At 38.8% G+C, this 22,596-nt stretch overlaps 1 protein-coding gene across 4 annotated transcripts in view; it reads right to left on the bottom strand.

The window, feature by feature from the left end:
- The window catches only part of SORCS2 (sortilin related VPS10 domain containing receptor 2), a 1,241,960-nt gene extending 1,220,272 nt beyond the window's left edge, over positions 1 to 21,688 (bottom strand). For 3 of the 4 annotated variants that reach the window (XM_051965561.1, XM_051965559.1, XM_051965560.1), the window contains exon 1: positions 20,943 to 21,688. In XM_051965561.1, the coding sequence (XP_051821521.1) occupies positions 20,943 to 21,626 (684 nt within the window). In that variant the 5' untranslated portion in view covers positions 21,627 to 21,688. The remainder of the gene's footprint in view (positions 1 to 20,942) is intronic. The other variant, XM_051965562.1, reaches the window with a different exon arrangement.
- Positions 21,689 to 22,596: the final 908 nt, after the last annotated feature.

The following is a 22,596-nucleotide window of genomic DNA, read 5'->3' as shown; positions in this document are numbered from 1 at the left end:
CAAACATTTTTGCACATGTGGGTCCTTCCCCCACTTTTTTTCCCTCTCTGAGGCAACTGGGGTTAAGTGACTTGCCCAGGGTCACACAGCTAGGAAGTGTTAAATGTCTGAGGCCAGATTTGAACTCAAGTCCTTCTGACTTCAGGGCTGGTGCTCTATCCACTGTGCCACCTAGCTGCCCCACTTTTCCTTTTTTTATGATCTCTTTGGGATACAGGCTCAATAGATACACTGCTAGATCAAAAAGTATACACAGTTTGATAGCGTTTTGGGCATAGTTCCAAATTGCTCTCCAGAATGGTTGGAGTTCAGTTCCACCAACAATGTATCAGTGTCCCCGTTTTCCCACATTCCCTCCAACATTCATCATTATCTTTTCCTGTCATCTTAGCTAATCTGAGAGGTAGGTAGTGGTACCTGAGAGTTGTCTTAATTTGCATTTCTCTAATCAATAGTGATTTGGAGCACTTTTTTCATATGACTAGACATGGTTTTAATTTCTTCATCTGAAAATTCTGTTCATATCCTTTGACCATTTATCAATTGGAGAATGGCTTGTAATTTTGTAACTATGTACATTTGTACAAATTCTATATTTTGTACAATTTTACAGATCATAAATTTGAGTCAATTCTCTATATATTTTAGAAATGAGGCCTTTATCAGAACCCTTGGAAGTACAATTTTTTCCCCAGCTTATTGCTTCCTTTCTAATCATGTCTGCATTGAGGTTTTTTGTACAAACTTTTTAACTTAAAGTAAACAAAATTTTCCATTTTTGCATTCAATAATGTATTCTAATTCTTTTTTGACCACAAATTCTTTTCTTCTCCACAGATATGAGAGGTAGGCTATCCTTTGTTGTTTGTTATAGCATCACTTTTTATGTCTAAATCATGGACCCATTTTGACCTTATCTTGGTATAAAGTGTTAGTCAATGCTTAGTTTCTGTCATACACATTTCCAATTTTCCCAAAAATTTTTGTCACATAGCTAGTTCTTATCCCAGAAGCTGCTTTGGGCTTACCAAACACTAGATCACTATCATCATTGACTATTGTGTCTTGTAAACATAATCTATTCTACTGATCGACTACTCTATTTCTTAGCCAGTCCCAAATGGTTTTGGTGATTGCTGCTTTATAATATAGTTTTAGGTCTGGTACAGCTAGGCAACCTTAATTTGCATTTTTTTCATTTATTCCCTTGAAATTCTTAACTGTTTGTTGAACCCAGTTTTTGTAACTGAAGGGCACAGTGGTATAGTAAAATGCTGAATTTGGAGATAGGAGAGATCTGGATCTAAGTCTTGAATCTGTCTAATGTTGACCATATAACCAAGGATAAGTCACAGCCACATAGAGCCTGTTTCCTCATCTTTAAAATGAACATAATAGTATCTATAGAAACAATCTCATAGGGTTTTATGAGAATTAGCTATGATAATCTATATAAAATATCTTGTAAATTAAAAGTATTAGATAAATGTAAAATGACATTTTCTCTTTGTATCATTCTGCTTCCCATGCTAACTAGGGAACATCGCTGGTTACCATTTCAGGGAGGTAGAATCCTTACATGACCCCTCTCAGCTGCTAGGCAAACCCCAAAGGTTTTTGTTGTTTTTAGTTTCAGTATCACTACTGTGCCCGAACCTTGAGCTAAATAGCCCCGCTCGAGATTGGACATAATTCCAACTTGTTCTTGAAGGTGAACATTCCAGGGAATAATTCACATCAGGGAACTTGTAAAATACCAGATGTACAAAGGAGCATTTTAAAATAAAAGCCGATTCAAGATGCAAAATGTTGTATAAAAAGCTATTTTTACAACAAACTACAGTACTCAGTAAATCAAGGGAGAGAAAGATTTGGGGATGGAAAGGAGGGAGTACTGGTTGAGAATAGCAACCACTTAAAATTTCTTGAAAGCAAGAGTACAAATTCTGATTACTGTCCAATTTGCTATCTTCCTGGGGATAAAAGAGCTGAAACAGAACCCTACATGCTTTGGAGATGATTTACAATATCAGGTTATAATGGTCAATTCTTCCTCCACTGTAGCATCAACTGAATGCATAATGGAAAATTACGAATCACAGAAAATACCAAAGATGCTGTTTCTCCTTACTTGGACTGTATTTTGATGCTACTTTCCCTGAAAATTAGAGTATTATCTAGAATGAGACTTGCAGGTAAAGCCTGAGAAAGTCACCTGTTTCCAAGCCAAAGTTGATCAATACTTCCTTTTTCTCCATTTCTGCCTCTAGAAAGATTTTCCATTATTTAAACCAAGCCCAGATGCGATTGTTTTAAGAAAAGCTGAGGGAAAAAATTACTCCTTGAGAGTCTGAAGTTAGAAAACTTGGAGATGTTTCTAGGGAGAATGCTACTTTTTTTTTTTAATCATTTCACTTTAGGGATTTTTCTTTCTTTCTTCTCTGTGAACCATGACTTCTTCTTACTGATCCATATCATCTGGCTCGCAGAGACCCTAAGTGAAAAAGGGACCAGGGAGTGGGGAGAGGGGAAGGGGAAAGGCCTGCTTTTTGTAATGGGGACTCCAAGTCAGAAATAAGCCAGCTCTGCCTCTGCCAACAACCAACCAACAACCCAGAGTCTCTTTGATAGCCTTCTATCTGCAAAATTGGGTGTGAGGATTCATAACCCATCTGGATAGGGATTAATTAGTTAGCATATTAAGCTACTTAAAGGTTAAAAGTACTCAAAGAGGCTATTATTGATTTAGAAATCCAGAAGTAGCCAATGTATTTCTGGTAAATGATGCCAAAAAAATTGTGGAAAAAGTAATGAACTTGGCATTGAAAGCTTAGAGTTCAAATCCCTCTTATTCAGATTCAACTTTTTGTCCCTTCTGTGACTCTGGGGAGATCTTTCTTTCTTTAAACCTCATATGTAAAAAGGAGTTTAAAATGGTCCCCATTCATATGTCATTAATTATACCTAGAAAAGAAAGGTTTCTATCTCTGTTATTACGTGTATTTGTTTAGTGAAGAGTACAAACAGAAATTTCCATGCAAGTATGAATTCCTGGTGTCCTAAATCTGAGTATATTTAGGTGATCCATAAATGAGTGCTTACTATTTTGCCAGATGATGTTTGATATCATCATCTGAAAGAATCATGACTTGAAACTGTCTTTGTCCTCAAGATACTTATATTTTATCAAATGGATACAACATAAACACTGCTCTGAAGCTAGTTAACTCAACTAGTCCATTATATCTAGGAGGTTGTAAACCACATTTCACATGTATCTGACCATTCATTTTGACCATCTTTCCATCAGCCCTGCAGGCTCACTTTTTGCTTTGGGTTCCAAATCAATACTACCATCATATGATTGTTTCTATAAAGGATTTAGATGTTGACTGGCCCATGGATCAATCAGCTTTCATCCCTGGCTACCACACAGTGTACTGTTGTCTGTCTTTATTAGAATATGAATTCTTTGAGAACAGGGATTGTCTAGATTTTGTATTTAGATCCCAGGACTTAGCACAATGCCTAACACATAGTAAGTCCTTAAGAAATGTTCTTTCATTCATTTATCATAAGAATGTTGGACATAGATCTTTTCCATCTTGAATACTATGTTAAGTATTAGACAACAAAATTATTGATAAATTGGACTATATCTGAATAAGGATGATAATGACAGTGAAAAACCTAGAAGTGATCTCTTATAAAAACTGGCTAAGATAACTAGAGATGTTTATCCTAGAGAAGACTTGAAGGAGATATAATTAGCACCACTGGGTAGACAATACAAAGAAAGATGTCAACTTAATATGAAAAAAGTCTTCCTAATAATTAGAGCTATTTAACAGTGGAATAGGCTGGCTTTTTGACAGTTCTTACTTTGGAAATATTCAAGAAAACTAAGAATAAGAATTCCTGGTATTTTCTAATATTTACCTTGTTGTTTTTATTTTATTTTATATCTTATTTTCCCCAATTGTATGTAAAGATAATTTCTAACACCCCCTTTAAAAAACTAAATTCTAAATTTCCTCCCTTCCTCACTTATCCCCTCCTCAAGATAAGCAATTTAATATAGACTACATGTGTTCAATTTATACAAAACATATCACTATATTAGTCATATTGTGAAAAAAGACAGACCCAAAGGAAAAACAAACATAAAATTAAAAGGTGAAAAATAGTTTGCTGCAATCTGCATTCGAATTCAATCAGTTATTTTCCTAGAGGTGGATAGAATTTTTCATCATTTGAGTCTTTTGAAGTTTCCATGGAAAACTTCACTGTTTTTTTCCCCTGGTGAGAACAGCTGATATTCACAGTCAATAATCACACAATAAATTTTGCTTTTACTGTATACAATCTTCTCCTGGTTCTACTCATTTCACTTTGTATCACTTTATGTAAGCCTTTCTAGATTTTTATGAAATCATTAATCATTCTTTGTCCTTACAAAAAAGAGCTGTTATAAATATTTTTGTACAAATAAGTTCTTTATTCTTTTTTTTAATCTCTTTGGGATCAAATGTCTTAAAGCACATTTCTCTTTAGGAATAACCTCTAAGATGTAGAAAAATTGGCACTAAGGCACTGTTGGATATGAATTGGTCCAACCATTCTGGAGAACAATTTCAAAGTAATCCAAAGGGCTAGAAAATTGTGCAAACCCTTTGACCCAGAAATACCACTTTAGGTTTTTATCACAAAAAGATCAAAGAAAGGGGGGAAAAGATCTATTTGTACAAAAATATTTAAAGCAGCTCTTTTTGTGGTGGTAAAGAATGGGAAATCGAGGAGATGTTCAACAACTGGGGAATAATTGTTGTATATAATTAAGATGGAATACTATGGTGTTAGAAGAGATGACAAGCAGGATAGTTTCAGGGTAATCTGGAAAGATTTACAGGAACTGAAACAAGGTAAAATGAGCAGAACCAAAAGAACATAGGAACAACAATGTTATAAGAATTATCAACTGTGAAGATTTAGCTACTCTCATTAAAACAATGAGCCAAAATAATTTCAAAGGACCATGATTAAAACTTATCTACCTCCAGAGAGAACTGGTGAATTCTGCATGCAGATTAAAACATACCTTTTTAAGTTGTTTTTTTTTCCCGCCTAGGGGTGGGAGGGTTTTCCTGTGTTTTCTTTTGCAATGTGACTAATGTGGAAATATTCACGATTTCATCCATTTAATCAAATTGCTTTCTTAATTAGATAAGTATGGCAGAGGAAGAGGGGAGAATTGAGGACTCAATTTTTTTTAATGAATATTTTAAAATTTGATGTATAATTGTGTATTTAATAAAGTAATTTAAAATATCTTTGAAAGAATTTCCTCTAAGGAAGATTTTTGGAGCCCAATTAGAAAGGTTTCCTATAAACCCTGTTTTAATAATCCCAAAATCCAACCAAAAGTTGAAGATATCCCCTTACTCCATTAGCAAAAGCCATTCCAGATTTCAAGGTAATAAAAAAAAAAAATCTAACTGGTAGACTATAAGTTTCTTGAGGGAAAAAATCTTATTCTTATGTTTATATCCTCATCATATAGCACAGAATCAAACTACTCATTTAAATGACTATTATCATTTTAAAATGTGTGTTAATTAGGGGCAGGTAGGTAGCATAGTAGATAGAGCACCAGCCCTGAAATCAGGAGGATCTGAATTCAAATTTGATCTCAGACACTTAACACTTCCTAGGTGTGAGACCCTGGGCAAGTCACTTAACCCCAACTGCCTGGGAGAGAGAAGGGGGGGGGGGGGCAGGGAGTGTGATAATTAGCTCTAGAATAGTAAAAAAAAAAAAAAAAAAATCTTATTTCTAAAGAAATTATTAGAAAAATAGAGAATTATCCCTAATAAAATCAACTAAAAATAAATAGGAACATTCTAAACTTCAGTTTCTTCACCTTAAGAAAAAAAGAGGATTGAAATAGAACATGGACGGGTGCCTGGGGTCACAGTTTCTGTCTCAAAAACAGTATTTGAGCCCAAGTTAAAACTGAAGTCTAAACTAGTCATTATAAAACACATACTTCACAGTCAGTCACACTAAAGTAGCAAATTAAAAATCAGATATACTGGGTCAGACCATATTGATGTGAATAAATTAAGAAAAAGTAAGGTTTTCATTGAGTGTTTTATCTTTAGTGAGTGGAAATTGGATTAGTTAAATAGTCGATGGGATAATCAATAGGAAAAAGTGCTCAAAGATTGAGAAAGTAAGAGGCATAAGTATTTAGAATACAAAATATTAACTTCAAGAAAAATATATAGCTTAATAAAAAGCTCTACCATGAATAGCATTCATTTTTGCTACTGACCAGATCAACTAATTAAGGCCATTTCTGACTTTCAAATGTTGATAGTTACAGATCATTCTAGGCTATGTTTCTAATCATCATTGCCCTCTGAGTCACATGTGGCATAATCTTAACATCAGTTGCCTCCAAACTCCCCAGGGCTCCTCAGTGCCCAAATTCAAATCCATAATCTAATCCTAATCCACCTTTCCAATATTATCTTCATCCTTCTATTTATACTAGGTTATAGGCCATTGAACCACTTGCCATTTCTCACACATAGCCATGCTACCTTCTACCCCTAAAATGTCTCCTGCTTTACCTTCCACTTTTTGACACCCTACATTAGGTAAACCCTAATTAATACCAGTTTCTCCCAGAAGTTTTCCTTAACTTCCCATCACATTTGAGATATATCACTATTATGCATTAATGATAATTTATATGTATCATGTTGAGTGGAATAGGGACTAGACCTGTGATTTCACAAGTATGAGAACTCCTGAGGAGGAAACCCTCTCTAATCAATGTAGGTCCACACCTGATCCACAATTTACAATCCTAGAATTTTGCCTAGGGTATTGAGACAAAGCAAAATACACTTAATGTATGTCAGAGATGGGACTTGAACTCAGGATCTTTCCAACTCCAAGAAATCAGTTCTTTTATCAATTAGACCAGCGAGCTTAGCACAGCTAAGATGCTCCATGATTCTATGATAACCTATTCCTACACCCCCTCTAATCACCAAATATTTATCAAGCACCTAAATAATTCAGTACAAGACTATAAAGATGAATAAGACACTATTCCTATATTACAAAAATTTGCATTCTCCTAGACCTCTAGATGGGAAAATGGATAGTGTTGAGTTTGCCGTCAGGAAAAACTGAATGCAAATCCTTCCTCAGATATTTCCTAGGTATGTGATACTAGACAAATTACTTATTCTCTTTCAGCCTCAGTTTCCTCAACTCAAAGTGAGAGGGTTGGATTTAAAAATGTTTAAGGTCCCTTCTTATTTCACACCTATGACCCTATGAGTAAGGATGCTTATTCTGGATACATACAAACACTATCTTAAATATTTCCATTCCAAGAATGTTGGGTTTGATCTTCACAGGGGACTCATAGTACAAAGAAGTATAATGAATAAACCCAAAAGCAAATGAATGTAAATTAAATACCTGCTGACAAAAACCATCTGTTGCTCAGTCATATTCATTAATCCATAAGACTGAGAACAAAACTTTTCAACTCAGAGCATATGGGAGAACACAAGAATGACCTGATAAGCAGGTCTATTAAGGCAAATGGTCTGTACATCAAGGCAAATTCTGACCAGAAAAGAAGAGCAAGTTCAAACACTATCTGTTCAATACTTCAGTTCCCAAGGTTAAGTATTTAAGTTTTGTTTCAGCCTTCTTCAGCTTTGCCATTCAGAGAATTTCAGTGTGATGGTGTTGAAAGAGATGTTAAAAGATCTATATTCAAGCTTTGATTGAGCCTGATTCCCTAACGAAATATCAGCCTTTTGAAATGCAAAGAAATCTGTGAAAAGCCAGCAGTTTTATTTATTAATAATGACTAATGATCGATGATCACAGAACACAGCAGGAAAAGTCAACAATAATAATTCCCACTTCTATTATAATAATAATAGTAATAATAGCTAGCATTTTTATATTTCCCACTATGTGCCAGAAACAGGGCTAAACTTTACAAATATAATTTCATTTGCTCCTCACAATAACTCTAGGAGGGAGATATTAGTATTACCCCCATTCTACAGATGGGATAACTGTGGCAGACAGAAATTAAATAAAACTTGTCCAGAATCACACCGCTAATAAGTGTCTAAGACAGCATTTGAACTCAGGGTTTCTTGACTCCAGGTCCAGTGTTCCACCTACTCAACCAACTAGCTGCCCCCAGCTATATCACCACAAATTGGTAATATATCCCCTTTTCTCATTTGTTCTTACCAAAATAGGCAGGAACAGTCATTATTATTTCATTGGAATAGATGAGGGTGCTTCTTCTATAATTCATATTAGCGCCATCTTTACAGTTTGCAGTCATAGAGAGCTAGCCAGGGCAAGGGTCTCAAAATCCAGGATGTGGCAGAGATAAAACTTGACCCTGAATCTTGCTGTCTGCAACATCAGCTCTTTGTTCCCTCTGTCATACTCTTCCATGCATATGGTAAAAGTTATTACTCTAACAGTTTATGAGTAAGTTAATGAAAGCAATGAAAGGCTGAGACATGTCATAGGAATTAGAAACTCCTTCAGGAGACAGATTGTTTCATTCTTTGCAACCCTAGCATCTACCATCATGTCTAGCACATGGTAAACCTAATAAATGTTTGCTTATTGATTGCTCATGGTCATAATGCCCTCACATAATTGAGGACCAAGTCCAAGACTAGATTCTTGGATCTAGAACTCTGGCCTCTCAACCCACATTACTTTTCCAAAATGAAATATATACAAGGGATGATGGAAGCTGGCATGAATATAGGGCTTTTAAATTTGAAAAATCACTTTAAATACATCAGCAGATCTGATCATAAATCAATCCTATTAATTGATTTTAAATCCTATTTTATATGTAGATGAGGAATAAAATAACTTGTCTATGGCCACATAGCTAGTGTCAAGGTAGATTTTGAACCCAGACTTCGCATGATTACAAGTCTATCATCCTGATCACTATACTACATTGCCTCTCTTGAACTGTAAGAAGATAAATTATTTGAAAATTTGTTTTTTCATGTTTCTAACAATATTTCCCCTCCCCATAGTTTGTCTTTTTCCATGGAATTTGAGAACACAGGTCTTATAAATCCTACTCTTCTTACTACTTGACATTTACACGGTTTTCTTTAACATTTGCAGAATACTTGATACACAGTACCTTACCTCATTTGTCCCTGAATTAAGTGCTATTTATACCCATTTTACAGACAGTATTCAGACTCAGAAAAGTTACCTCAATCATACATACCACCAGGATGTTCTAAAGGCAGACTTCCAAAGCCCACATCTCCCAAGTCAGGAGCTAGAGCCACCCTACTCATCTCTACTCCCCTGTGATATGCTTCCTCTTCCATCTACAGCAATTCTAAAAGCATGGTTGGTCCTACAACTATTGGTAGATCTGCACTTAAAGAAATGATGTAGGGCTGTTTAAGAAAAACCTCCGAGACCAGAGATTTAAGGCATAAAGTCATTAAAGCAAATAAATCCTATCTCCAGCTAAAGTCTCTGTGGACATGAAAGGTTCTCACCTCGTTTCTGATCCTTCAGAAATGTGTACAATACACATATACATGCTTGCAAACAGAATTAGAATTGGTCTGAACAAAAGAAGTTCCAATTTGCCTAACATTTTTTTATTCAATAATATTTTATTTTTCAAGTGACATGTAAAGATACCTTTCAATGCTCATTTTTGTAAGATTTTGAGTTCCAATTTTTTTCTCCTTCTCTCCCTCATCTCCCCCCTCTCCAAGACAGCAACTAATGTAAGTTATGCATATACAATCATTTTAAACATATTTCTGTATTAGTCATGTTGCAAAAGAAAAATGAAAAAGAAAAGCAAACAAAGTTTTAAAAAAAAGATGAAAATAAAATGCTCCAATCTACATTCAGTCTCCATTGGCATTCTGAATGCCAATCTGCCCAACATTTTCTTATTCTAATCTGAATTTCATTTATCTTTGAACATCAGAAAACATTGCTGGGCAAAAGATGTGCTTGCCTTAGAGTCAAGACAAGTTCAACATTACAGGAAATTATCAGCAAGAAAATTACTAAGGAAGAAGAATGGTGTTATTTAAAGATCTTAAGGCTGGTGTGAGAAGAAACTAATTAAATGATTGCAATTTTCTGTGCAAACAAAGTCAACTGAATGTTAGAGAAATGTGAAGAAGAAAAAAAACACACACACAAAACTTTCTGGCTTCCAAAAAACATCAGGATGTGTTTGGCATTTCTTTTTTTAAGACTTTTCAGAGACAACCCGAAAAAACTGAAACACAAAATTTCTTATTCATCTTCCAAAGACGAGAACTGAACTGAAAAGGGAATAAGATTATTTGCCCAATTGGCACTCTCTGTAGCATCATGGAATATTAAGCCATAAAGTGAAAACCACCATTGCCTCCAATAGTTGACGGTATATCTATCAGTCAATAGCTCATGTTAAGGCTAAAAGCAAGTTGCACAACGCTTCATTTTACAATCTTCTGTAGACATGTCAGGGAATTCTTTCCCACTTGTTGAGACCTGTACCAAGTCAGTCAGTCAGACTGATGAGAAGCATTGGTCATCGGATGTTTCCGCGTCTTCCCTTGCCAAAAACCTCACTGGAGCCCTGTGAGTTCATGATTACTCCAAGCTTGGTTGAGCCAGGCTAGCTTTCCTTGCATCCGGTTGCAATGCCGTCAAGAGACTCCCACAGCATTATGCAGGATGTGAAGCAGGGTCAGAACACAGCTTTTCATTATTCAAAATGTGCTTGGGAATAAAGAGATGGCTCATTTTCATGGTTTCAGAGGACTTGTTTGCATCCTGGCTCCTTCCTTTCCCAAAATAATGGGAGGGAATTGGCCGGACCTCGTGGCTCTAGAAACTGCCTGCCTTCACCAGATCATCACCATGCCAAAATGTTGGCCCCCACAGACCAGCCTTACATTCCCCCTATAGGCCTCCATCCAGAAGCTCTGGAATGAGGAGAGGCTGAGATGAAGTGGGCTATTTATGGAATCTATACATAATTCATTCTGTGGAGCCTGAAGAAAAAGAAAGGGAACCTGGTTTCCAAACAGAAGGAAGCCTGCAAGCTCACCACAATTTCTTATGGACTGAAAACAATGCAAAGTGATCAATACTGTAGGAAGAGTAGGGCCTTTTGGTTTTCTAGAGAAAGAAGAGGAGCGATGTGGAAAGAGATCTCTCCCAAATTCTCCCAGGACTTTCAAAGGACAAGAGAGGAGATATAGTGAACAGTCGGATCAGATGGCACGATGGATAGAGGGCCTGATTGGAGTTAGAAAGACCCAAAATCTAATTCTGTCATGAATACCAGTTATATGACTTTGGATAAATAACCTCTCTATCCTCATCCTTAAAATAATAATAGCATCTATCTTCCAGGTTTGCTGTGAAGGTCAAATAATTTGACATACGCAAAATGTTTTGCAAATCTTCACATACTAGATAAAAGTTAGTTATTATTATTAGCTTATGGCATAGGGACTTCTGCTTGAGTATATAGGGGAACTAGATAATGGCACTATGGCTTATAGATCTACCTGCACAAAATGGTGGTAGTGAGAAGAAAGGACAAGCACAGGGATCAGCTGAACCCAAGAGCCATCTCTAAGGTCCATCTGGCCTGGGTTCATTCATCATTCTCCTTTTATGTCATTGTGGTGAACTTGGATTGTTCATGGGAAACATGAGTTGATCCAAAATCAGGGTGAGCCGATACTGTCCCATCACCCACATACAGCACATTATCAGAGTCGAAGGCTTAAGTTATGGTGAAACCATTTCACATGTAATCTCTGGAGGTACAAAGCTTACAATAGTGGCTGGGATTATTCCCCAGAGAATAATCTCTGGCAGTGGCCATCAGACACGGGACAGAAATCTTCCAAGTTATTCATTCATTTTTCATAGTCCCTCTAACTCTACACTCCCTTGGGCCATTGAATAGAACCTTCATTTCTGAGGAAAACATAGTTCTTAAAAGATGTATATAATTAGGAATAACAAGCTATAATTTTAGATAAATTGTTAACAAAATGAAGAGGGAAAGCTTCCTATCACTCTTCGTAACAAATATGGTCCTGATACCTGAACCAAAAAGAGATTAAGCAGAGAAAGTCTTATATACGCACTTAACAGAACTCTAAACCAAGCAATAGAGGGAGATGTGATTTCCTTAAATGACTCTTAGGAAACTTCATCCAACCAGAAATTAAATAGTTATAAATTCCAAAGTGGATTCAAAAGATGTGTAATCATTTTATTAAAAGAACTTTATTCATATATGCTCACCTACCTTCTTTTTATTTCAATGTTGAAGTAAGTCCTCAATAAATACTCATTCATTTACTGGTCCTTTATCTACATATATCAGATGTCACTGATACAAGAGCCGAGGATGAGCAGAAGAGGGACCACTGATAAGTGTCACAGATATAGCAATATCCTTAAGAAAAGCACTCGTTGTCTTTTCCCTTATAATTATTTGATAAGCCCACAAATTTGAATGTTAGAAATGTCCATAGCCTAACCTCCTTGTCCCTCAGAACTGTGAAGGAGAAGATTATGATCTGTAGCCTACCCCTTATGCATGGCTGTACCCCAGGTTTTTGTTCCCAGCTCTCTCCTCTTCTATTTCACTTGCTAATAGCATCAAGTCCCATAGGTTCTCCTATCATCTCTATTCAAATAACTATTAAATCTAGACATCCGGCCCTTATTTCTCTTTCCAGAACTCTAGCCTCACATCTCCAGCTGACTGCTGAATATCTTCACCTAAATGTCCCAGATGCACTTAAAACTCAACACGTCCTAACTAGAATTTGTTGTCTTTTTTCCTAAACCCATCCCTCCTCATAACTATCCGATTTCTTTCAAGAGGGCCATTATTCTTCCAGTCCAAGGCTCACAACTTCAGAACTTCAGAGCTATTCTCATATCTCCATTCTTAAGCTCCCCCACAATCAAATGCCAAATCTTATTTTTTCCCATTTATTTAGCATCTCTCAGATCCATCCCCTTGTTGATACTCACACCCCAACCACTCTAGTTTAGTCCCTGATTGCCTCTTGTCTAGACTATTTCAAGAGCCTCCTAATCAGTGTCCCTCCATTCTTACTTCCCTCTCTAGCTACACAGCTATCAGACTGACATCCTTGGGAAACCCGAATTTGAAACTTTTTGTGACTCTAGGTCACTTAAACTGAACCTCAATTTCTTCATTAGTATGAGCTTTAAATTAATGATCCTTAACATGATTCTCTAACCATGTCACTGCTCAGAAATCTCAAGGGGCTCCTAATGCCTTTAAGATAAAATACAACCTCTCTTTCCTATAGTCATTTTGTTTTTACTTATTTGTGATCATATCCCCCTGATAGAATATAAGCTCTTTGAGGACAAGGATTGTCACTTTCATATCTGCATACTTAGCACTTGGCTGTGTCTGATACCTTACAGACTTGTAATATAAGTTTGTTGATTGATTGCTCATGATCACACAGGTAGCATCAGAGCTGCTATTTAATCCCAGGCTTCTAATGCTAAAATGGGAGCTTTTGTCATTGCATAATACTGACTTCATGCATTCATTATATTCATTTAACCAACATGGGGCACGCCTTCATCCAGTTCCTTCTCTCTCACCTCAAATTGGTATAAAGTTGCTCCTGGTTTCTCAAAGAGTTTGAGGTCCTACCGAGACATAAATTACAGTCTTGACAATGATGCAGTTGCTGCTGTCTGAATGGGAAGAAGTTTCTCAGTAGATCAGTCATTAGGCAATGAATTTTTTTAGTTCTATCAACTCACAAAGTCTATGTTTAATAAATCCTTGCTAGATGAATGAACAAGTAGATTGGTTAGCTAATTATTTCATCCCCAAAGGAAGAAAAGAGGTGGTCCATGAATTTAGATAAGCACAGCTAACATCTGGTTGTAAAAGGTCAATAGAAAAATTCAGAGTATTTCTTCCACAGAGCTGTCTACCACAGAAATGTTGATACTGGACCTTTCCACCTCACTTGGATAACAAGTTCAAATTTTACCATTTAAGCTATCTATATGTATAGAATCCATAACCACAGAACCTAGATCAATTATCTGGACAAAACTAAGAGAGAAATAAGGAGCATTCCTCTCTTCCTGTGGTAGTTGCATTTGACTGAAAGTTATTGTTGGCAAGAGAAAACACACCTCTCAAATGAGCTCTACAAAACTGACCTCTGGGGGAAGCTAACTATCACAGAGTCCCAGAGAGGGAAGAGATCTCAGAGAATACCCTCTTACAAAATCCTTGATGCATGGGATCATTCAGCCCACACCTAAAATCCTCCAATTATGAGGAGCTCATCATCCCTAAAGTAATCCATTCCACTTTTGGACAGCTCTAATTTAGGAATTTTATTCTTCTATCAAGCCATAATTTATCACTCTGAAACTTCCATATATTGCTACTCCCTTTGTCTTCTAGAATTAAGTGGAACAAGTCAAATCTCCTGTCTATAGGAGAACTTTTGAAATACTTGAAAACAATAATGATATTTTACCATCACTACCTTTGAAAAGTAGCTTTTCCCCTTCCTCCTTATTCTTAGTCCCTTCCCTCTGAGATTATCTCAAATTTATCCCATCTCTATCTTCTGTGTGTGTACTGTGGATTTTGAGTTCCTAGAATAGAAACTATTTTCCCCTTCTTTGTATCCCGAACATTTAGCATAGTGTCTGACACTGTAATAAATGTTAAGTGATGACTACCCCAAATCTTCTCTTTTCCAAACTAGCCAGTCCTGAAACCTTCAGGCCATCTTTTTATCAAATGGCCTCTACTCCACTTACTACCTCAGACATACTTCTCTGGATATGTTCTAACAGTTTGGTAATATCTTTATATGTACATGCTCTGACCACAAAGGTAGCTGGCTTATTTTTCTTTAATGAAAGCTAAGTTTACATTTTATAATACAAAATATAATACAGCTTTATAATATAAAACATAGCTTTAAGAATAACTCCTCTATTTAAAAAAATGTCCCTGTGTTCTTCTACATTAACACTTTCCCAAAAATAGAATTACATGCATTTCTAGTCCCAAATGCCAAAATTACATCAGTTGCTTTCTATGTTTCAAGAATTTAGAAGTTCGCTGGATAAACACAACCTTGCCACATAGTAAATATGTCCATGAATGTAATAATAAAAAAGAATAAATATGCGATATTATTACAACATATTTACAATGCTCTTTCCCAGAAATCATCAGACTATCAGTCTTGTCATCTGTATCCTGGAACACTGGGATGTGTATGTTTGCATTTTTATGGACAAACTCTTTTTCATCATTCTTTGTCATTTTCCTAACAAGGGTCAGCTATTCTTTCCTTACAATAAATTATGAAGATGCATTCCGACATAATCATTGTCCTTAACTTGGCTTTTCTAATTCTCTCACTCCACAGTACTGATCCTTTTCTGTGATAGAGAGGGCAGGACAACATTTCATCTTGGTAATATTCATGGCAAATGATCATTCCCTCCCCCCACCCCCACCACCACTGCCCTCTTCTTATCTATCAGCTCCCAGGAGAATAACAAATTATAAATGGACCTCCTCTTTGGTCAGAACACACACTGAAAAGCATTGCTTCAGAATCCCTAACTTTACAACAGCTACTCACTCCAATGAGACGGCTGGCAATCTCACCTTCGAGACTGACTTCAAGTGGTTTACTGGGAATATTCTGCAATGAAAAACCCAATATACATAAATACAAACATACCAAAGAATGGTCATTTAATGCAGAGTTACAAATTAACTTTATCATTGGGATTTCTTTAAACTTGCCCAGTTAAGAAGCTGGAGTACTTTACAAGAAAGCTGTTATGGTTTCTGAATGTTCAGAAATGAATGAAAGCCAACTTTGCTTTACAGGTCTCCTAATGGAAATACACTAACCTTCACTGTTGCCAAAAAGGAACTGTATAGGCAAAGGCAGACACACACACAAGCAGTGCCCTAAAGCAAAACTCCAGAACCCAAAGTAATCAATGACTCATAATTGATAATAGTGTCTAAAAAGAAAAATCAACATCAGCTGACCCTTTCATCATGGGCAAAGGAGAAATTCACTTTGCAAGTATCCAGACATGGGGTATTGGGTTCCTGGCATCAAAATGTGCAGAAATATTCAATTATTTAAGTCAATGTGACCAATCCACTCAGAACTATTATGTCTTTGATAGTTTTCAGTTATTTTCTTCTACTTGGTGGCAAAAAGTGAGTCAAAGAAGGATACCACTCCTCTTGATAAATAATATCAAATGTTAAAACAAAAACTCTGCATGATTTCAAGAGCTTCTAATTCAAATTAATTGGTATTTCCAAGTTGAAATGCCCTGTAAAAGGCGAGGTGAACTAACAGTAAAATAAGGCAAAATCCCAGAAATAATAAAAGCTCAAAGAGATCTAGATCATTTTGGTTGGTTTTCTCCCCCTATTTTCATCAGTAATATGATATCACTCTCCACAAGTTTATATAGACATTACACAATGCCTAGCACTATGTAATATTTACTCACTTGCAAATAACACCTCTCTCACCAAGAGGGCAACAAAGGAGAAGAGAAAGAAAAAGGGAGTGAGGGGGAGGGAAAGACCAACAGGCCCTGTGTACAATCCGCCCTAGATACACCATCAGGAAACAAGAGTTTAGATAAAAGATTAATTTAACATGGAATGATTTGCTTCCATATCTAAACATCAGAGAGAAAAATTTGAATTTTTGAATTATTAAAAATTTTGAATTATTTGAATAGCAAAGAAGTTACATATCCTTACAAGACTATAAAGTAGATGGAGTGACATGATGCTTATCAAAAACTGCTTCAAAGAATTCTAAACTAAAACTAATAAGCATGCTAAATTTAAGCTTGGGAAAAGAAGGATTTCCTTAGAATCTAGCTACAACTGAGTGGCTATTTCTTTTTCTGCTGCAGAAGACGCAGAACTTCCAGATCTATCGTCTTCATCCAATTTTTTATACCTTATAAAATTGATGGCACCTTACCAGGTTAGTTTTTCTCAGCCTCTTTTGACCAAATACGCAACTGAGAGTGTTTTTGCTACCTGCCCAGTCCAAATTTAGCAAACCTGCCTCCAGGGGGCTCCCCATTGCCTTGCCATAGTGCTTTGGTCCCAACATAGAAAACAAATATTTACTATAAAATAAAGCCATGTCAAAGGCAATGAGAGAGGAGGATGAAGATGAAACAGAGTGAACTTCTAGAAAGTCATAACTTCTAGTAGAGATGGGCCCAGGGGAAAACAAGTTCTGTGTCACACATTGGGAAATATAAAGAGGGGCCCTTTTTAACATGACCTTTTTATGAATGCACATAATTTTCGTGCTGGAGAATCTTATTCTCTCTAGCCCCAAAGGATTGATTTTGTGATAAGTCAGGTTGAATATTTTGCACAGAAAGGCTCCAGGGGACAGTAACACAGAGAAAGTGAACATTTCAAACTTTGCTTAAAGTAAGTCAGAAAAGCCTCATACCAGCTCTGTATAAAGAGAAGGAAGAATCCTACATATATACTGTAGTAAAAACCAACAAAGTTGGGGAAAAAGAAAAATATTAAAAACTATATTCTTCATTGTCAGAATCTATTGTCATCAGTTTTTCAAAGCCCAAACTCCATAGGACTATAGTTTTCATCTTCTTCCTGATGGGAAGAATCAACCAGATTACTACACAAAGCCAGGCCTTCCTGAGACCACTAATTTCTAATGTGGAAATTGTTTGAATTTTCATTCTAGTGAATCTGCTATTAAATTAAAACTATTCTGATTTCCTTTCTATTAACCCTCAGATGTCACATCTAGCTAGGAAAAGACAGGAAAGGATGGAACTGCCTTCAAACCAAAAACACTCTGCAAGAAGCACATTCCTATATTTGTCTTGCTTCCATCCAATACATACTTCTGTTTTATTACAGCTCTCCTCTTCCACCTCCCAGTGGGCAAAAAAGATAGATCCTTTTCTTTTCCCTCTTCCACTATACTCTTCACAAAATCACCCCCTCTTTACAGTAGCCCCACCCTCAATGTATTGCCTAAGTGAAAAGTCTTTCCTGGCGGTTGTTCTTCTGGCCCAGGGTTTGTACTCTGTTCTACTTCCTCTTACAGGAGGAAGACCCACATAAGGCAAAGGTTCCAGTTTAAAACTACAGGAGTTACTTCTATTATATGCTTTCTTAGAAATGGAAATTCATTGTTATATATTTTGAATCTTTTTTATGTTTTACTGGATACATGACAATGTTTTGGGGATTTTAAAATTATTTTCCTTTTCCTTTTTCTATTCTGTTTTTTTCTTATTTTGTATTCAATTCAATAAAAAAAAGTTTTTAAAAATTACAGGAGAGTTAAACTGATAGGATAATAGGTAGACAGGAGCCCATAAGATACTACAGGAACCCAATTAAATGCTTATTTATTTGGCCTAACCACAAAGGAAATCCTACTATTCCTAGACTTTGCAAATTAGAGTCCTTTTGTACTCTATGTTTCTGATATCTCTCTGAACAACAACGTCCCAACATTCTGACTACCTTACACTTCTCAAATATACTGAAACTAGCAGCCCCTAATTACTGATGTAGGCTGCAAGTGGCTACCCTAGTCTGATGGGATTCCATGCTATTTAAACTCAGTTCATTAATTTCCTTTTCTCAATTTCTTTCCCTCATCTTTTTTTTTTTTACTTCCTCCATTCCCTCTTTCTGGAAGGAAGGGAGGGAGGGAAGGAGGGAAAAAGAAGGGGAGAAGGAGGGAAAGAGAAGGGGAGAAGGAGGAAAGAGAAGGGGAGAAGGAGGGAAGAGAAGGGGAGAAGGAGGGAGAGAGAAGGGGAGAAGGAGGGAGAGAGAAGGGGAGAAGGAGGGAGAGAGAAGGGGAGAAGGAGGGAGAGAGAAGGGGAGAAGGAGGGAGAGAGAAGGGGAGAAGGAGGGAGAGAGAAGGGGAGAAGGAGGGAGAGAGAAGGGGAGAAGGAGGAGAGAGAAGGGGAGAAGGAGGGAAAGAGAAGGGGAGAAGGAGGGAAAGAGAAGGGGAGAAGGAGGGAAAGAGAAGGGGAGAAGGAGGGAAAGAGAAGGGGAGAAGGAGGGAAGAGAAGGGGAGAAGGAGGGAAAGAGAAGGGGAGGAGGGAGAGAAGGGGAGGAGGGAGAGAAGGGGAGGAGGGAGAGAAGGGGAGGAGGGAGAGAAGGGGAGGAGGGAGAGAAGGGAGGGAAAGAGAAGGGGAGGAGGGAAAGAGAAGGGAAGGAGGGAAAGAGAAGGGGAAGAGGGAAAGAGAAGGGGAGGAGGGAAAGAGAAGGGAGGGAGGAGGGAAAGAGAAGGGAGGGAGGAGGGAAAGAGAAGGGAGGGAGGAGGGAAAGAGAAGGGAGGGAGGAGGGAAAGAGAAGAAGAGAAAGATGACAAAGTAAAGAACTGATGCTGTCAAGCAGAAGTATCTGGCAGTCCCACTTTCCAGTATGTGGGAGAGAAAGACCAGCTAGCTCAGAATCTCTTCTAGCTTTCTATCCAGGAACAGACACACTTATCTTCCTATAATGTGCGCAAGCTCTGGTTTTGAGAAGGCCACTTGCAATAAAGATAAGTCCCCCTAGGCTGCCTACACAATCGGCAGTTTCAAGAGAAAATCACATCCTTGGTGGCCCGTGTTCCAGGGGCTCACAGTTTGCGTGAGACTGCCGATGAACAAGGCAAAGTGGCCATCCCAACTCCCGTTTTCCCCCGGGAAAACCAGTATATCTGCAAGCCATTCTCAGAGAGCATTGTGACTTGTCATTCTTGAAATTTTCCACCGGGAATGCCTCCTGATCGACATGTTGAACTCGGACCCATACTTCCACCCACCTTTCAGTCCAACTCCGATGCCAGGCCAATATGGCACTGCTGCTAGCTCCCCAAAGCTCAGTAATTCAATAAAATGACTGGTGTGAAGCATCCATGAAAAAGGGGCAGGAAGGTTCCCCAGAGATGGTGGATATCTTAGGGGAATCTGTAGGAGTCTCAACAATTTAATCTAAGACTTTATGAGATATAGAGACGCAGAATTTTCTCGCTGCGACTCTCCCTTCCTAACATATCCTTGCCGTAAGTTCTCGGACGCTGGCGCAAGCAACTTAATTCACCTGAAAGGGATCCGTTCGTTGGGTGTTCGTCTTTTCCTGCCCCCTGCATCCCTACCCCGCTCCTCGCTGGAAGGCGACTACCTGGGAAAGTACTGATCCTTGAACCCCCTGCTCCATTTCCGAGGGGGAACCCCAGAGAAGCGCTCCGCTGGGATAGGGCCCAGCACGTAACTCTCCAAACTTCTGGGGAAAGTGCGCTTGGGAGTCAAGGGGCGCAGCTTCCCCGCCTGAGAGGGAAGGTGGCCTGCCTCAAACCACCAAGAACTGCGATTCATTTGGGGAGACAGGGAAAAGACTTGCATAGCCAAATTGACGGAACACCTTTTTTCAGCCCCATCCGCTTCCTTGGACCAACTCGGCAGGTTTTTCTCTGCCCGTGCAGGCGCACCGGACGCACCCCGAAAGCCTCACATCATCAACCCCTCGATGGTTTATTAAATTTTTTCAAAGCTGAAATCTTAAACTGAGAAAAGTAGCGACGGGCATCAAGTTAATAAGGGGGGGGCGGATATGGGAGTGAGTGGGGAGCACCGGTCCCCCATTCTCCATCACCCCACCCCAAACCAGAGAAGGAGTAGCGCCGGGCTAGCCCAGAAGGAGACGAAGAAGGACTGGGCGGGCGGGAGGGGAGAGGAGGGAAGAAAGGGGCGCGTTGGTCACTTACGCTGCTGTTCTCTCCGGTCCAGTGCACCATCGCCTGGTTGTGGGTCGCGTCCCCTTTGAGCACAAACGAGGTGCTGATCAGAGAGACCTGCGCCCTGGGGGATGCTCCAGCCGCCGGCGCCGCTCTCCGAGAGCGACTCTTCCACGCAGCCGGGTCGCCTCCTTCGCTGATACTGAGTGCGCTCCGGTCCGCGCCTGGCTTGGGCTCCCCGCCGCCGTCACCGCCACCTCCACCGCCGCCACCGAGGAGCGGGCTCCTTCCAGACCGGGTCACCCAAGAGCAAGGACCTTCGCCCCCCGGCTCCGGGCACCGCAGCGCAGCCCCCGAGGCACAGAGCAGCAGCAGCAGCAGCAGCGGTGGCGACAGCAGCTGCGCTCCGGGGCTCCGGGTTCTCCCCTCCGGGAGGGTCCGCGTCCAAGACTGGGGTGTCCCCCTTTGCGCCATGGTCTTCTCGGATGCGATAGCGACAGGCTGGGATGGGAATGCAAGATAGCTACACAAGCCTAGGAGGAAGGGCAGGAGGGAAGCAAGGAGGGAGAAAAAGCTGGAGAGCGAGAGAGCGCGAGAGGGAGACGGGAGGAGGAGGGGAGGGAGGGAGGAGGGTTTGTAACCAAAGCGAGGATTTACATAGGAACCACAACTTGCTTGGGAGCTCCAGGCTGAGCCAAGGAGACGCATCGCCATCTGCCGGCCTCACCAAGTGGGACCTGAGCTTGCCAGCATCCAAAAGGCAGTTAAAAGGAACCATAATTCATTTCTAGAAGCCTTTCCTTCACTTTCCAAAAGGCTCAAGAGTCCTGTGAGGCAAGCAGCGTTAGTCCCAGTCGACGGGAAAAGCCACTAAGTCCACTTGCCCAAAGCACACAGCTAGTGGCAGAATTGAGACTAGAACTCAGGACTCAAAACCAGGCAATTTCTCATGAAATTTCTTCCTATCTTTCGACTCAATTCTCCGTTATTCTGGTTGTGGCCAAGCAGAGGAAGGAGCAAGAAGACGATTAGGGTTGAGTCGCAAACTCGAAGTGAAGGGAGGCCAGAAGGGTAAGGAAGGAGGGGGAAAGCTACAGGAATCAATTATGGGATCACAGCTGTTGAATGGTTTCACCAACTTACTATCAAAAATAATGATAGCTTATATTTCCTTAGCATTTAAAGCTTACAAAACGATTTTTTCATAGAACTATGAGAGAGGGTGTACAATAAACAGGATCTCCATTTTATGGGATGTGTAAGGGTCATCTTGAGATTGAAAATATATGAGACTCAAAGAGGGTAATGGTAGAGAGGACTGAACATCTCCAGCTGAACAGGATCTCTCATTTTACAAGATTGATTTGCCCAAAATCACACAGGTGTTAAATGTGAGGAAGAATTTGAATGAAGGTCCTCTTTCCCATTAGATGTTTTCTTTAATCCCCTCTTACTCCATTCTCATCAAGATAATGAAAATTATGTGAGCAGAGCAAGCAATGTTCGTTTCAATTTTTGATGCATTTTAAATTCAATTCAACAAACATTTGTTATGGACATCTTCCTCTCAAATAGCTATGGAAGGAAGAACTAATATCAGAACCCAAATATTAACTCAAACATAATAGGAAAGTTTGATATGTCTTTGATAATGAGCACATTTACATCGGAATTCTTTTCAAGT

The sequence above is a fragment of the Antechinus flavipes genome, chromosome 6 (assembly GCF_016432865.1).
Source record: "Antechinus flavipes isolate AdamAnt ecotype Samford, QLD, Australia chromosome 6, AdamAnt_v2, whole genome shotgun sequence".
In the NCBI taxonomy this organism is placed as follows: domain Eukaryota; kingdom Metazoa; phylum Chordata; class Mammalia; order Dasyuromorphia; family Dasyuridae; genus Antechinus; species Antechinus flavipes.
Note: the sequence above shows the minus strand (reverse complement) of the source record. Positions and strands in the feature narration are given on the sequence as shown.